The 15741-nt window shown below is 42.8% G+C and overlaps 1 protein-coding gene across 1 annotated transcript; it reads left to right on the top strand.

The window, feature by feature from the left end:
* The first annotated feature begins 259 nt into the window (after nucleotides 1–259).
* Nucleotides 260–15237, top strand: LOC132909067 (transcriptional coactivator YAP1). Its single transcript, XM_060963654.1, has 6 exons — nucleotides 260–1585; nucleotides 10037–10260; nucleotides 10425–10615; nucleotides 10689–10875; nucleotides 11294–11379; nucleotides 11465–15237. Exons 1-6 carry the CDS (start codon nucleotides 942–944, stop codon nucleotides 11558–11560), a joined length of 1428 nt encoding a protein of 475 aa, XP_060819637.1. The 5' UTR covers nucleotides 260–941; the 3' UTR covers nucleotides 11561–15237.
* Nucleotides 15238–15741: the final 504 nt, after the last annotated feature.

Below are 15741 nucleotides of genomic sequence, written 5' to 3'. Positions count from 1 at the left end.
TGTACAAATTTATTAATCGCATAATAACATCGTTAAAGTCTTTTGATTCTTTTGTAATTGCTTTCTTCGAATTTATTAAAAAGTGATGAAGTAATACTGTCTTCGCACGAAGGTAGTTTTATTTTCGTATTTGGACGTTTGGCGGTAAACAACATTATTGTATCAAACTGGCGATGAACTTTCGAAAAGAGCGCTCTTACAATTTGGTAACAGTATCAGCCAGTAGGTAGCGTGGAAAGATGAGAATCAGTCGGATACACGGGAATTTCTAGGCCCTGTACGTAATCGCGTGTCCACGCACGGTGAACGCTAGCACTCGTTTGCTAGACGGCCGGCTAGCAAAACGAGTCGATTTCTCCTGGTGCGCGATATCGTGGTAAGAGGTGGAGGAGACGTTACTCGTCGAAAAATTCGAGGGTATTGTCGAAGGTTAGAGGTACAAGGGGACCTTGTGGTAGTTAGAACGACGGCGGCAGCGACGGCGGCGGCGGCGGCGGCGGCGGCATTGTCCTGCTTGTTTTGTTGTCTCTCGCGACACGCACAGGTGGAAAAGAGAAGAAGCTATCGCGTTGTCGAGGAATCGAGGAGTGACGGAGGAGAGCGAGACTGTGTGTACAGGTCAAATAGAGAAGAGACTGGTGGTGTGCTATGCACGAATGCCCATAGGTGTACCGTAAAAGACAAGAGCAAACGTAGCGTAAAGGGGAGAGGGAGAGGTGGAAAGAAGGTTCAGAACGACGGTGACGAAAGAAAAAGACAGGAAGGAGATAGGATAGGCGAGAAGACGGAAAGAAGGGAAGAAAGAAGAGTGTAAGAGAGAAAGAGAGGGGAGAACTAAAGAAGAACGAAAGGTAGCAGCAGAGTGTACAGGATACGAGGAGAGAGAGACGACAGGGCGAAAGAAAGACACGGACGAAGCGCGTTAGAGTGCGTGATCCAAAATGGCGCTGAACCAGGACGTGGACCAGTTGTCGAAAAGTAATCTGGTAGTAAATATCGATCAAAACTCGGAATCGGATCTACAGGCACTGTTCGACAGCGTCCTGAAGCCAGACTCGAAGCGTCCGTTGCAAGTACCACTGCGCATGCGCAATTTACCAGATTCCTTCTTTAATCCACCGTCGACGGGTAGCAAGAGTCCCTCGATTTCGCATTCACGGGAGAATTCGGCGGATTCCGCGTTTGGTACAGCAGCCGCGGTCGCCGGTGCCGGCCCAGCACCCGGTGGAAACGCCACCGGTACATCAGCTACCGGAGCAGCAGGTGCGGCTACTGGTGGAAGTGGAAATACTGCCGCTGGTACCGGATCAAACGCCGCAGGTGCGGCTGCGGCTGCAGTCGCGGCAGCGGCCGCGGCTGGCCTCACCGTTGCTCATCCTCGCGCTCACAGCAGCCCGGCCTCTCTTCAGCAAACCTACGCCTCAGCTCAGCAGGCGCCTCAGCACGCGCCCCAGCCGCACGCGCGTCACCATCATCACCAGAAGCAACGCAGCTACGACGTCATCAGTACGGTCGACGACCTAGGTCCCCTGCCACATGGATGGGAACAGGCGCGCACCCCCGAGGGACAAATCTACTTCCTCAAGTAAGTCTACTTTCCTCTTTTTGCTTTCCAAAGACTGCTGTTCTATTCTTTTTTCTTTCCTTTCCCTATTTCCTGCTTATCTCCCTTCCCGCCCATTTCTATCTTCTTTTCCAATCGATCGAATCATATAGATTTTTCAACATTTTTCTAACATGTCCACAGAATCTGACTAGTTACCTATCAACGGAACCCTTGTTCATGAACGTTCTTAAGGTTTCCTCGATAAACGCTAGTTTCACGTTTGCCGATCCTCTTACGGCATTATACGAAGCAGAAGATACGGGAAGGGAATGCCGAGAACAGACGACATCGATCTGACATTTTCTTAGTCATTTCACAACCTTATTGATTCATCTCCAAGTGGATTCTATCTATGACCATTGAATAAACGATCCTACTCCGGATCGGAGCAGTTCACCGTTGTACGCGACTGCTGGCTGGTTCACATTTTCGTCGTGTTGGGGTCTCACATACCTCAAGGCCGTTACTGTCTTTATCACCACCTCGACTTACTCATCGTTGTTTCTCCGTTCCTCCGTTTCTCGGCCGCGTCTCCCCACTGCCAATTGCTCGCATATCCTCCTTGTCCCCGCTATGGATCCCGTTTTCTCGTCTTTCTCTTGGCTCGGCTCTCCTTGTCAATCTCGAGCCGCCTACTCGATACCTCCACAGTCCCTTCCCCGTTTCTCTTCCATCTCGCTCGTTTAACCTGATCCACCTGCGCCGTCACTAGGATTCCCACGTGTCACCTGTCGTGGGAAACGCTCCTCGTCTGCTTTGTCGCCTCATTCGCTTCCTTCCACCCACCTGTCTTTCGCCGGTGGCTCGGACGTTTCTCTCTTTTTTCGATCGCCGCGTCTAATTTCCAATATTTCACGATTTTCGTGACGAAGCTGCTTCAAACAGCAGTTTTCAAAGAATTAGAGATCGTCCAAATCATCTTTCGCTTCGTTCCACTTATGGAACGACCATTCTTTTCTTTCAGAGAAATCTTCCTTTTATTTTGTTTATTTTTTCTTTTTTTTTTTTTTTAATTTCGAGAATAATAGCTAATGTCGGCATGCATTACCACGTTCAATTTCTTCGAGTTCACGTGTTTTCCTCGGAGTCGATCGATCGACCGCATTACGTTTTCCTCCTTGTTTGCTTTGATGTCTGATTACGATTTCGTTGGTCGAGTGGCTGATGTCACGTACTGATATCCCGGCGATAATCGATACGTTTTGCCTCCGTATCGATAACGAGTACACCTGCGAACGAAGGGATTCCCGTTCATTCAGTTATACCTGTACTTTTGTAAATATTCATCGTGTCTTCTTTTCAACGTTCGCCTCCCACAAAACCGATTGAAAAGGGCTTTCATTCGCTTAGCCGGTATTGTTCTTCGCCTTGTTTCCAAGTATTTTCATCGTCATTCTCACCTCTTTTTCTTTCTCCTTTTTTATTTGCAAACAAGAAGAACGAGATTTACAGAGAAGCTGGAAAAAAAAAAATTCGAGAAGTCTTCGTTCTCGCGTATGCGTCTTCCTCCAGAAAGTTTTACCTGAGTTTTACCATTCGAACCCTGCCTATTAATGCTTTACCGCGAATTCTACCTGCTGCTGACATTTTTGTAAGAACGAAGGCTAGGCAGGTTAGTTTTTGAGAATACCAGCTATTGGATCTTACTGCTCGTGAGAATTATCCCTTTATATCCTGTCCATCCCTTTCAACCTTTCACGGTTAAATATTTCCCGTTTGAACATGAATTTCCTTCTTCTTTTATTTTGGGACCGTTATTTTATCGAAAGAACAACCAAGAGAATCTACTCTATCAACTTAAAATTTTCAAGCTCGGAAGCTGTACAGCCAAGACGGTGGTCGCGTTTCGTTCCGTTTAAGGAGAATTTCTTTCAGGGAAATCATTTCCGTTTACGTTCCATGATTTCAGCGTGAGCTGGAAACTCGAATGAACGTCGCGCAACGAGCCTTCGCTTCGAGATAGCATCGTGAAAGTTGTAAAACTCGTCGATAGGTATCGTCGTCGAATCATCGAGCAATTTTCAGATACGCTGTCGTTGACGTATATTTTACCGTCTTTCGTTGATCGTTATTTAATCACTCCCTCGTCCTTAATTTCTCGAGCCACTAAGTCCTACCGAAATGTTACGTAAAAACGTAATTAGACAATCTTTCCCGTCGATCTTTCGCCGTAACTTCTATGTTCTTAATGCTCGTAACACAGCTCGTTCTCTAATTTTCTAAAAGGTTCTCTTTCTAGTTTTCTAAAAGGTTTCATCGCAATCGTACTTTCTACCAGGAGTCGTGTCTTTTCGTTTGCTCGTTCGTATCGAAACGTATATCTGAAATTCTCTTCGCATAGGATCTGAAATTTAGTCGTTTCTATGAAACGGAGCCGTTTTCCCTCGGTACTTTGTAATGTATCGGTAACGTGCCCATTTGCAATGCAGGAAGCGGAATGAAATGGTAAAGGAAAGAAAGGAGTGGCTCGACGAATAATTACGTTTACCCGAGTAGCCTTGTATCGACGAGAATTAATCACGTCTCAGGTTCGCGCTTCTCCTCTGACCGATTTATGGCTATTTCGACCGCGACCGATCTGACGTAAATATCGTTTAATTGTTTATAGTAAGATATAGTAGTTGCTGCCGTGCTCCGGTGCTACTATGGATTATCGTTCATGAAACGAGAAAAAGCATGGCATTCCCTCGATAGACGTAACACAGCGGCCGCGAGGAGAGTTGCTCGGTAATGGCCGATGGTAAAAGAAGTGCAGCCAACCGAGAGCCGCACGGTTGTTGTATTATGCAGTAATGACTACCGTGACGGCACCCGTGTCTTCTCTCTTATTTCTCTTCTCTCGCGCCGTTCGTCCAATTACCTCTGGCCCGTCTCTCCGAGCTTTTGGATCTTATCCAGAAGCGGGACTTATTAGAATCTAATTTGCGTAATTGAAACGTGATTCGAGCCGCGAACAAACTGACTCTTTGAAACCTTCTAGGAAGTGTCGCCTCGCCTCTCTTTCCTTTCCTCTCTCTTTCTCTCTGTTACGTCGCTTCTACTCCGTGCATTCTCTTCGTGTATTCTATATTCTGCCAGAGAAAATAACGAGAGAGCCTAAACAGAGAAACGTTGACGACGACGCGCCGTTTAAACGTCCGGTATCGTTGGAAGCGACCAGATCGCGTCATCGTCTTTCAACCAACTTGGTTGTTTCGCGCGAAATTTCACGCGATCGACGGAAAGTTCTTAGTAGACACTCGTCGTTGGGATTTTTTCTTGGATTTTTCGTTTGCCGCGCGGTTGGCGCGCAACTCGCGCGTTACTACCTCGCCGTATAATGTTATACGTTGGTCCCGTTAGCTAGGTTCGCGTATTACATACCAGCGAGAAGGAGCAACTGTATACCGTCGAAACGAAACGACTTTGCCACGAACCAGTGGAGGGATCTTTTTTTTTTCTTCGTGTTTCACCGACCGGACGTAAACAGCGGCGCCGTCTCTTCTCTCTCGAAGAGACAGGCAAAGACATCGCTCTCTTATCGCGATATACGTTCGCTCGCTCGAACGCAACGATCTTGCCAGTTCGAGAAACACGTTCCACCGCCAGGTGAACACACGAGACATGACGAGCAAGCAACCAAGGTTTTCCGTCAACTGTATCGTTTGACGAAACATTAGTCACGAGCAGAGTCACACTATCCGTGGAATTCAACCGACTCTACATTTATTCGCTTCAACGGATCTCGTTTATCGAGCTCGTTTCACGAACGTGTATCATTCCTTCTTGTACCGACTCTCGTTCGTTCGTATGTTTTCTTTGGTTTCTCATGAACAAATATCTAATTTTTTACTTTTCCTACGATATTCTTGGGAAAGCTGAAAAATCGAACGACAATTCTTTTTCGCTGTCACTGGTATTAAGGTCGTGATAGGTCCGGATTATTCGGAATTGTTTGCGACTGGTAGAAATCACGCGTCAAAAAATCACGCGTTCCTATGTGACGCGATAAAACGTTCGAAATCGTACGACCAACGAACCACGCCCGCGCTCTAAAGTATCCGAGAAACGAATACTGTTATATACGGAGCGTAATCGCGAGGCTGAGATGCTAATGGCAATTGATTCGCGGCTACTTCCTCGTTCGAGCGACGGAGTAACGCGAATCTCTCGCGAACTGGTCGATAACGACCGCAAGAGAAGCGATCCACGAGTGGAATCGACCATGCCGATATATTCCAGCCGTTTTCCTCGTAAATTCATTTCGAGGACGTTTAGTATCTATGCATTTTCGAATGCAGTGAAAGTTGACCGCGTGTGCGCGACATCGGCATCCTGTTGTGTTCAGGGTCAGTTCGACAACGCGGACACGCATTTTCCTTCTGTTTTTTTTTTCCATCGTGTCCGATATTTTATCTTTTTCGTCGGTTGTTCGTGTCTTTTAAGTTTTTATCTGAGAAAAAAGGAAAGGAAAAAAGGAGAAGGGGAAAAAAAAAAGAAATAACGCTATTTGAGAAATTCAAGAGGAAACTATGCGCTGATTGCTCGTGGAACGACCACATTTCCGCGGCGCGGCGTGTCGAATGGGTATAATCCGTTTCTCGTTTGGTGTGCCGCGTCTCGAAAGACGTTCCTCTCGATAAGCGAAAGGTACAGAACGATAAATAACATTCGTGACGCGAGGAGAGCTAAAAACGCGAGATAAACGACACACGGCAGACTTTATTTTACGCGCGCGTCACGTTCGATCTATTTGTATTACAATGTACGGTGTGCTGGTGTGCGTCTGTGCGCGCGTGTGTACACGCGCGCGTAACAGTTGCATCGGTAATATTATGCGCGTTATATAGTAATCGGTGTTTTCCACGGAACGAGGAGTAGGTCGTGCTCTTTTCCGCAAAGGAGTTACAACGTTAAGACGTTCGCATAAGGATCGAAGTTTTTACTCGGCCACTCGACAGGCTAAAGACCCCGACACACCTGTAGACGAGAGAGAGTCTTGCGCTGCAAACGCGAATGCCAGATAGGAGGACAAATCTCCGGGAATACCTCGAATGTATCGAAAGTTCAAGGCGGACCGAGCGTCCTCGGCGAGACTCGCTCTCGCCGCTTTCCGACTAACGATCACCGTTCTGTCCTTTTTCTGTTTTCTTCGTCGTTGATTTTCAAGCGACTTGCCAGGCGTTTCATTTTGTCAGCCATTCGAATAATAACTTATCGCTCCGGCTAATCGAAGTCGGAGGGGACTACGATACGTCGATTAGAAAACTATTTTCGATTGGACAATCTTTTCGAGCTCGTACAAAGATTTATAGGTTTTTAGTAAGCCATGCGATATTCGTAGATTTTTTTCAATCATTTTGACGCCTAGTTAAATAGAAATTTCGTGTATCGTTAGAGGTTTCGAGTCGACTCGTAAATATCATCTATGACGTCATAATCGGTCCGTGAATATTGTTTCATATTTGTTCCATGCGACGTGACGGCGATGTTCCGTTCGCTACGTACTTCGGCTACAATTTATGTACTCTCGAAGCGAAGATTCTCAATTGATACGCTGCGTGTCGTGTCTGAACGCGTAGCCCCGTTCATTCAAAGAGGCCTTTGCTTTCTCGCACTGTCTCGTATCGAGCGCTCGGTGTTCGTTATCGATGTTTCGCGCGCTTGACTTTGAAAACAAGGGATCGCCTCGATTTCCGAAACGAGCAGCCGACGCGACGCCTAGTCTAGAGAGAAGATGAAACAGTGTGGAAAGCGAGCAGGATGCCTCGATGTCTAGGATTATAGAGCATTGTTCGTTAAGCGGTTCTGCTGGCAGTTGTTCGTTCTCGTAGGTCGTTAAAAGCGTGTATTAACTCGGTACTTGGATGTCATTTTTGGAAGGGGATCGGTCGTAGCTTTTTCGAGGGGGAGGGTGCTGGAGGGATGTAACGAGTATCGTGCATCGACGACCACGAGCACAACCACGACGACCAAGACGACGACGAAGACGACGACGACGACGACGACGACGACGACGGGAGAGAAGAGCAGGCAAGCGAAAGAGAGCGTCGGTGCGAGAGTGTCTATTTACGAGTTGTCCGGCGCCGTGATGTCCGGAGTAAAAATACATCGTAGTCCGTATGCTGTGCGCCACACAGAAACCCTCTTGTAATTCTCCAATGCTCTCGAGCTGCCTGCCTGGCTGCCTGGTTGCCTGTTCGCCTGCTAGCCTGCCTGCTAGCTTGCTTACTTGCTTGCTTACTTGCCTGCCTGCTTGCTTACCTCTCCCTCTTTTCCTCTTCTCGCTTCTTTCCTTTCTCTACCCTTGCCTCTCGGCCACCTAGCCCTCTCTCTCTCTCTTTCTCTCTCTACCTCGGACTCTCTTGGAACGCATCCAACCGCTCCCGGAGAGACCCGCGACATGTAGCTTTTGGAACACACCGCCGTTCTGTATTCTGCTATGCCACCGCCGATCACGCATCCTGGAGATAGATTTTCAATTTCTTTTCCTTTGCCCCGTTGTTCTTCCTCTCTTCCTTCCCTTCCTTTTTATTACTTTAATCGTAACTATACGATTCTTCTGTCATTTTTTGGATCAACGAGGAAACGTGTGTTTCTCTCGAAGCTGAATCGGTCAGTACGATCGAATCGCAGGTGGGGAAGGATGGGAGAAGAAGGCAAAGGAAAGCATCATTTTTTAGAGTCGTTTGAGAAAAGTTCATCGGGATGATCGTTCTGTCGGATTTCCTTTCGTCTAATTCGACGGAGGAAAGCGTCACTCAGCGAGAGTTTGGAGGGAAATTTGAAATTTCCTTGACCGATCGACGCGTCTCTGTTGTTATCCAGAGATCGCGTCAGAGGAATCGACGAGCCGTGTTTTGTTCGTGTCCTTCTCGATCCGTGGCTGCCCGGTGACGGATCTCGGGAAACGACGCAGCTTAACACGCTCGATCAGATATATCTCGATTGGATAATGCTCTTAATGTTAAAACTACGTCAAACGCGTTCTGTTCCGCGGGTATTATTAACCGTGTAAGAAGATTTGTTTCTCGCTCGGAAATACTGAGAACCGGTGCACGATATCCCGATGCGGATTTAGACAACTTGTTTATGTCGTCGCCGATGACTTAAGCGAAACGCATTAAGTCATCGTCCATGGAATGCAAACGAGTGACACTTTTGGCAAAATATAAAGCGGCTGAACTCTTCTGCGTTCGTGGTGATTCGAGAATCGGTGGCGGCCGCTGTTCGAGGAACTCGTGACAAGCGATTTGAACATATTCGTTTAAATGGTTACGAGAATTATCATTGGAAAAGGAATTTTCTTCCTACGCGTTCACGAAATTTGCCACGTGGATGAATCTGTTGGTCGATGGTTCTGGCGATATACATCGCCCGATTGGGAAATTTCGGTGTTCGAACTACGGTATCGTATTAAGCGTGCCGCATGTTCGATCGTTGTCTAAAATTTCTATGGAGTCAGGCAAGGTAATCGGTTCGCAAAGGTATTCGTTTCACGAAAGTAAATAAGAACGGCTGTCGTGCACGGTGTAGTGTTTTCTACTTCCTCCCGGCTGAAAAGTGACACGTGAGTAAGGTAAATACGTTAGGTAGAGGGAAGACGACGAGATCGGCAATCACAGCCATTAGCTGTTATTTTTGTCGACCGAGAGACGACGTAGTGTTTTCGTGCCGAGTAAAGCCGTTTCGGATAAAACGACCACGACTTCATCCACATCCCCGTGTGCTAAGCTGCTGCCGTTGCCGAACGATGCTTTGCTATTTAATTAACCACGATGCTCGTCCCGCACAGTAGGAGGAATTAGTTGGACGATCGAAGAGACGCTCCGGGCCGTGCGTGGCTACGATTTCAAGGACCCATGCTACACCGTTTCGTCCCGTATCGGAGCCAGATCGCGGTGTGTGCGGTAACTTCTCAAAACGGAGTTCGGGCTCATTCGTACGCAGAAACACACGGTACAGCTTTTGCTGCCGTCTGTTTCCGCGAAATGCTTTAAAATACGATCATGATGTGTTGGAACGTGTATTTCGGCGCTTCTTGTTTCTTGATTTTTCGATTCTTCGACCTGCCACCGATCACGCGACGAATAAATAAAGGAGACGAATCCGAGCGTTTCCGCGAATAACAGAGCATAACGTTTCGATCGTTGTTTCATATTGACGACGAGATCGTGACGTGGAAGAACGGTACAAAGTGGTTTGATCCTTGGGGAAATTTCGTGAAATACGTTTTATTCTCTCTCTCGAGACGTTAAAACTCGTATGCTAACTACCGCTAGGCGCCTGCTGTTACTCCTTCGCGTCGTCTTTTGAATGGAACTATTTTTAGAATGCGCCTACTATATGTGGATAACTGTACGTGCCGTGGCGTATTCAGTTTCTGCACGGGGCCACGCTATACGTACAAAATAGCACGACGTCTGAACGTGTTATAATTTTATTTTCCAGCCACCTGACGCGAACCACGACATGGGAAGATCCACGAAAAACAGCGGCAGCAGCGAACGTGGCAGCTGTGGCTGCCGCCGTCGACAATGGGAAATCCTCGACCGGCGCTACCAATTCTCTAGGTCCATTGCCCGACGGATGGGAGCAAGCGCGTACTCCTGAAGGAGAAATCTACTTCATTAATCATCAGACACGTACCACTTCGTGGTTCGATCCAAGAATCCGTAAGTTTCATTGCGATCGACCCACTCTAAATCGCGTAGGTTGCTTCCAAAGGTCGATCATAGACGAGTGTCTTTATTTTCATGCGAGAATTCGTACTTCTCTTCGTACGAATTGTTAAACTTTTACCGGATATTGTATCGAGCTCCGTTATTTCTTGTTTTAGCTACACATCTACAAAGGGCTCCGACTTCAGGTGCGATGTTACCACAAAACTGGCTTCAACAACAACAACCCACAGGTGGTGGCATTCAGAGTAATCAAACATTGCAAGCGTGTCAACAGAAACTCCGTCTTCAGTCGCTACAGATGGAACGCGAGCGTCTTAAGCAACGGCAACAGGAAATTATACGTCAGGTGAGTACTTATTCGTGTGTTTGCTCGCTCGCTTTTGTATTTCATAATATCGCGCGATCTTTTTCTTCTGTAGCAAGAGCTTATGCTCCGACAAAGCACTACCGACGCCGCTATGGACCCATTTTTATCGGGAATCAACGAACAACATGCACGTCAGGAAAGCGCAGACAGTGGTCTGGGTCTTGGTTCTGCTTATTCTCTTCCTCATACACCGGAAGATTTTCTTGCAAATATCGACGATAACATGGATGGCACCAGTGGTAAGACGTTCTTTTATATGCGATATCGTCGCCCTAATGCTTAATTGTTCTATCTGCATTCTTCGAACAAATTTAATTAACCAATTCACATATATCTCATTGGTATAAAGAATACAAATTTATAATGGTATGATGAAAATCCCACTTAGAAAACAACAAATATGTGTTGAGTTTTTTTCAAGTTCTAACTTCATACAATAATTTAAAATTTCATAAACTTTGAACGCAACTTTTTCAGTTTATAAATCAACGAAGATAGAATAATCAAGAAGTAGAGCGATAATATTTCACGGGAAGAGACAACGGTCCGTTTTCCATAAACTTGAGCTTAAAGTCTTCCTTGAACGTTATCACACCTGAACTCGCTTCGACAATATTACGGTAATATTAAAAGGTTTCTTTCTTTTCTCTTCTACAGATGGTGGTGCACCCATGGAGACACCAGATCTCTCTACACTGAGCGATAATATCGATTCGACGGACGATCTTGTTCCATCGTTACAGGTATTTATTAAATCTTTATATATAAAAGTAGTTGCAAAGACTGTTTCAAATATTACTCTCCTGTTTCTTGTAATTTTGTTTCCAGTTGAGTGAAGATTTCAGTAGCGATATTTTGGACGATGTGCAATCGCTGATAAACCCTAATACGACAAAACCTGAAAACGTGCTGACGTGGCTGTAGTATGGAGGAAAGAATTGTCTATGACAGGCAAGCAATTTATGAAATCGATTCGTTAAAAAAAAAAATTGCAATTTCAATACGTCTAAACTAAATGGAACGATTCTAGAGGATCTTACCAGTAAAGTAACGACTATTCCATAAAAAAAACGCACGTGAACGAGAAAAATTTTAAAGTTTAAGTAGAATGGAGCCTTAATTACAAAATGCGCTATGCTCAACGTATATACAGAAATGTATATACAGAAACATTCACAGGGTGTCCTAGAAATGTTGACGATAATTCGGAAGATTATAGTTCTTATTGAATTCCATACTACGAATTTCTTGTTATATACCGTGCTTGTTGAATGATGAAAGGTGGTAAAAAATAGTGAAATTCGAAGCCTTAAAATCTAGTGTTCATGGCAAGCTTGTCGAGTCTTCCTGAAGAAATTTTTGAGAATGTTGAGCAGGCCGTAATAATCGTTGAGGCTTCTGCAGAAACTAGTTTTCTCTTCCACCTTTTTTTACCACCTGCTGCGTGGAATAATCGAAATTGTTGGAATTGAATGAAGAATACGATCTTTGACGTTGTATTTTAAGATTTTTAGGACATCTTGTATGTAAAAAATGTATTCGGGTCTTTCTCTTTCTCTCTTATTATTAGGGTATTTGAGTGTTCGTATGCTTGTATGTGTGTATGAGTGCATTTGTCCCCACAACATTTTGTATATAAGTTTGTATTTCTATACTAAAGCATTGTACGAGAGGGAGCGAGAGAGAGGACTGAATATTATTCATTTTATTATGAGTAATAATATTTAATGTGCGTACCGTTCGGGTCAATGGAGAAGAGCGCAATGAATGGAGAAAGCTCGATATACTTCCCGATAGTATGGAGTAGACAAGTAAATTGTTGTTTAATTATATTTATATCACGTTGGTTTACAAAAGGAATCTGATATCATGACATATCAGATTTTTTTACGATCATGGATCTCGCATGTGATTTAAATTTAAAAAGAACAGCATCATACCTGATGTGTTCACGGAGTTTGTGAACGTACATTGAAAACTAATCGAACGAAATAAGGACGAAGTGCAATTATTATGAAAACACTATGTACAGAGAGAATGAAAGAACAAGAGGAAAGAGGGTATGATGTTCGATAAATGATATTTTATTCGATATTCGTCGATTCATATAGCGGTGATCTTTATATGATGTTTACGGAAGCAACGGCAACGTCTAAAAGTATCGAAGCATTTTTAACACACGGACACTTGTCTATACTTCGAAGTTGGCATACGGAACAAGTCGTGTTACATGTATGATTCAGATTCGAAACAGATTTCTCCGAATTGCATGTGTGTGTGTATGTGTATATATATATATATATATGTATATATATACATATGTATATGTACATACGTATATACATATATATATATACACATATGTACACCGCAATCGAGTGTCGATAATGCTCAGACTATTTTACAAGCGATATGCTTAAACGAAGTGCCTTTTCTTTGCAATCGATTAGAACGACAATATTGATCGTCATGTTTTAAAGCAATAACCGTCCGTCTATACGAGATGTTTATATGAACATGTGGTAATTGTTAAAATAGACAAACACGTTTTTAGACCCTTTTAAATACTTTGAAAAGGGGAACACAAAATGAATATATATATTTTTTTTATATATAAAGTCTATACCTGTTACAAATTGCAGTTATTGGTATTTTGAAATCACTGTTAGATTATAAAATTCTCTTACGTTTTATACTACATACAGTTATATTATGGACATTAAAAAAGGAGAGTATATGATGTTTATAGATTACCTTTAAATATCTTTAGCCTTAAGGATTTTTCGCGTATTTCTTTCCCTTAGTTCATGGGGATAAGAAAATTGAAAGAAAAAAAGAGGCCGTTAATCTTGTACTTTGTATGTTCCTCGCGAAACAACCAGTAGTAATGGTTATTATCGAATAATCAAAGCGACATGGTAAAGAGGAGACAATACGCGTATATTTAGTTACATGGCAGCTTAAGTGTATACATACGTTATAAAAAGAAGGGAAAGAAAAAGAAAAAAGAGGAAAAAAAGTGAATAAAAGAAATATCGGAGGTTGACGTAACTTTCTTTTATTAGTCCGAAATAATGCGGCGATAACGTTGATAAGTACTGTACCCCAGTGATAACAATCACGCGATCACCAATTTTATCCGACTGATGTATTCCATGTTTTACGTTTTTTCTTTCTATAGTTCGAAGTACACGAAGAAAGAGCTGTTATCTTTCTCAAATAATCAAAACATTATCTTGTTAACGTTTCCTTGTTAATCATCGAATTTTCATTGTTATCGAATCGTCACAGTTACGTCTGCCAACCACGGTCGTTCATCGAAGATCATAGAATTTCATTGATAAATTAAAAGAAAGAAAAGAAATGAAAACACAAAAAAGGTGGAAGGAAAAATCCGTGAGCTCTCCTGCCTTTTCCCTCAGTAAGGAAAAGTTCCGGAGACGCAAATTAAATTTTTGTTTTGTAGTTATTCGCACGCTTGGTTTTATCTTTTATACTGCTACAACGGTAGCTGTGCGAGTAGCACGAGTATTCGACCTCTTTTTATTTTTTAATGAAGTAATAAAACGATCATGTAATATTCGTTCGATATTTGTGTTACTATCTGTATTATTCGACTGAAACTTGGAAAGCGATCGCTGTATAGTAATTACGTGTAGCAACACAAAACACGGTAGACTTAACGCTCCTGTTATCTGCATTAAAAATCATTGTAAGAAGAAAATTTTTATAATCGTTTCAAATATTAGGCATGATATATATAATATATATATATATCGTTTCTCGAATTACGAGTGTCTCTTGTTTCCTTATTATCGGTATATTAAATGTTTCTGTATAGTAATATCGTAATGATTTTAATGCGAATGGCTATATAAAGAATAAAGCTGTTGTACAAACGTATAAAAGAAGGCATTCATAGTTTGAGAAGTCTATATCGATAACGATTTTAATCATGTCGGGAGGCACAAAATCTTTCTTTTTATTATCGTTGTCTACTATGTTTTCTGTTCATGGTTATTATGTTCGATCGTAACGCGAAGCTTGTATTAAACGCGAAGATCTATTTTCGAGTGCGATCCAAAAAAGTTACCATCGTTAACAAGGATCACGAAATCGTTGCGTTACGTTACTCTCGTTGCGACAGCTTCCAGGCGTGCAGGTCAGATACATTTAATGTATTATTTTTATTGCTAGTTAACGATAATATTAATATTACCATACCGTATCTTGCTTTTAGTCTAAACTCAATTTAGTTGTTATGTGTAGGGGCGGGGGGAGCATCGCGTGGAGGCGGAGACCTCTTACAAAGTGCCTTCAATTTAACGTGAAGAAAAATAAGTGTTATTTCACGAAATGGAAAGCGTTTGTTAATAACAGTCGAATAACAGTAACAGAAAACGAAAACAAGTCAACAAACTCCCCTTGGGTGACATCCATAATATCTGAGATTATACTACGAGAAGCAATTAGTTGTTTAATATCAGTATTTATATATGCTCATTGGCAATAATTTGTGACGTACACATTTTTATATCGGTAACAAGTGCCTTAGTAATAACGATAATGATAAATATATTGTTTACTTACGTACTGACAAACAGTGTTATTTTTCTATACTCCTAAACATTGCTTTTATTTAACACGTTCAGTATACGCCCCACTCTGAACTTTCCGTTCAAGCCATTTGGAATTTTCATTGTAAAACGAATAATTTAAAAAAACTTAATTTTCACATCATTAAAAAATATTATGTAGGAACATCCGACTCGTCTGATACAGTAAATGTTTGTTAAAACAATTGCTTAAAAATTAAATTTATTCGTTTGATGTCTAATACATTTAAAACAATACACCCTTTTCTTGTTAATTTTGTTTTCTGCAATATTAAACAAATTGTAAGGCATAGGCAAAAATATCAAAAGCAAAACTATCAATCGTAATAACGTGGAGCGTATACGCCCCACGCGGTCTGAACGGAAAGTAACCAAAAATTGACCCGGCACAGAACGTGTTAAGCCATACGTGTATTTCTACATCGTAACATATACATATAGAATTACCTATATGCATATGTACGTAGATGTAGTCAATCTCGATAGGTA

The sequence above is a fragment of the Bombus pascuorum genome, chromosome 7 (genome assembly GCF_905332965.1).
Source record: "Bombus pascuorum chromosome 7, iyBomPasc1.1, whole genome shotgun sequence".
Classification (NCBI taxonomy): Eukaryota; Metazoa; Arthropoda; class Insecta; order Hymenoptera; family Apidae; genus Bombus; species Bombus pascuorum.
Note: the sequence above shows the minus strand (reverse complement) of the source record. Positions and strands in the feature narration are given on the sequence as shown.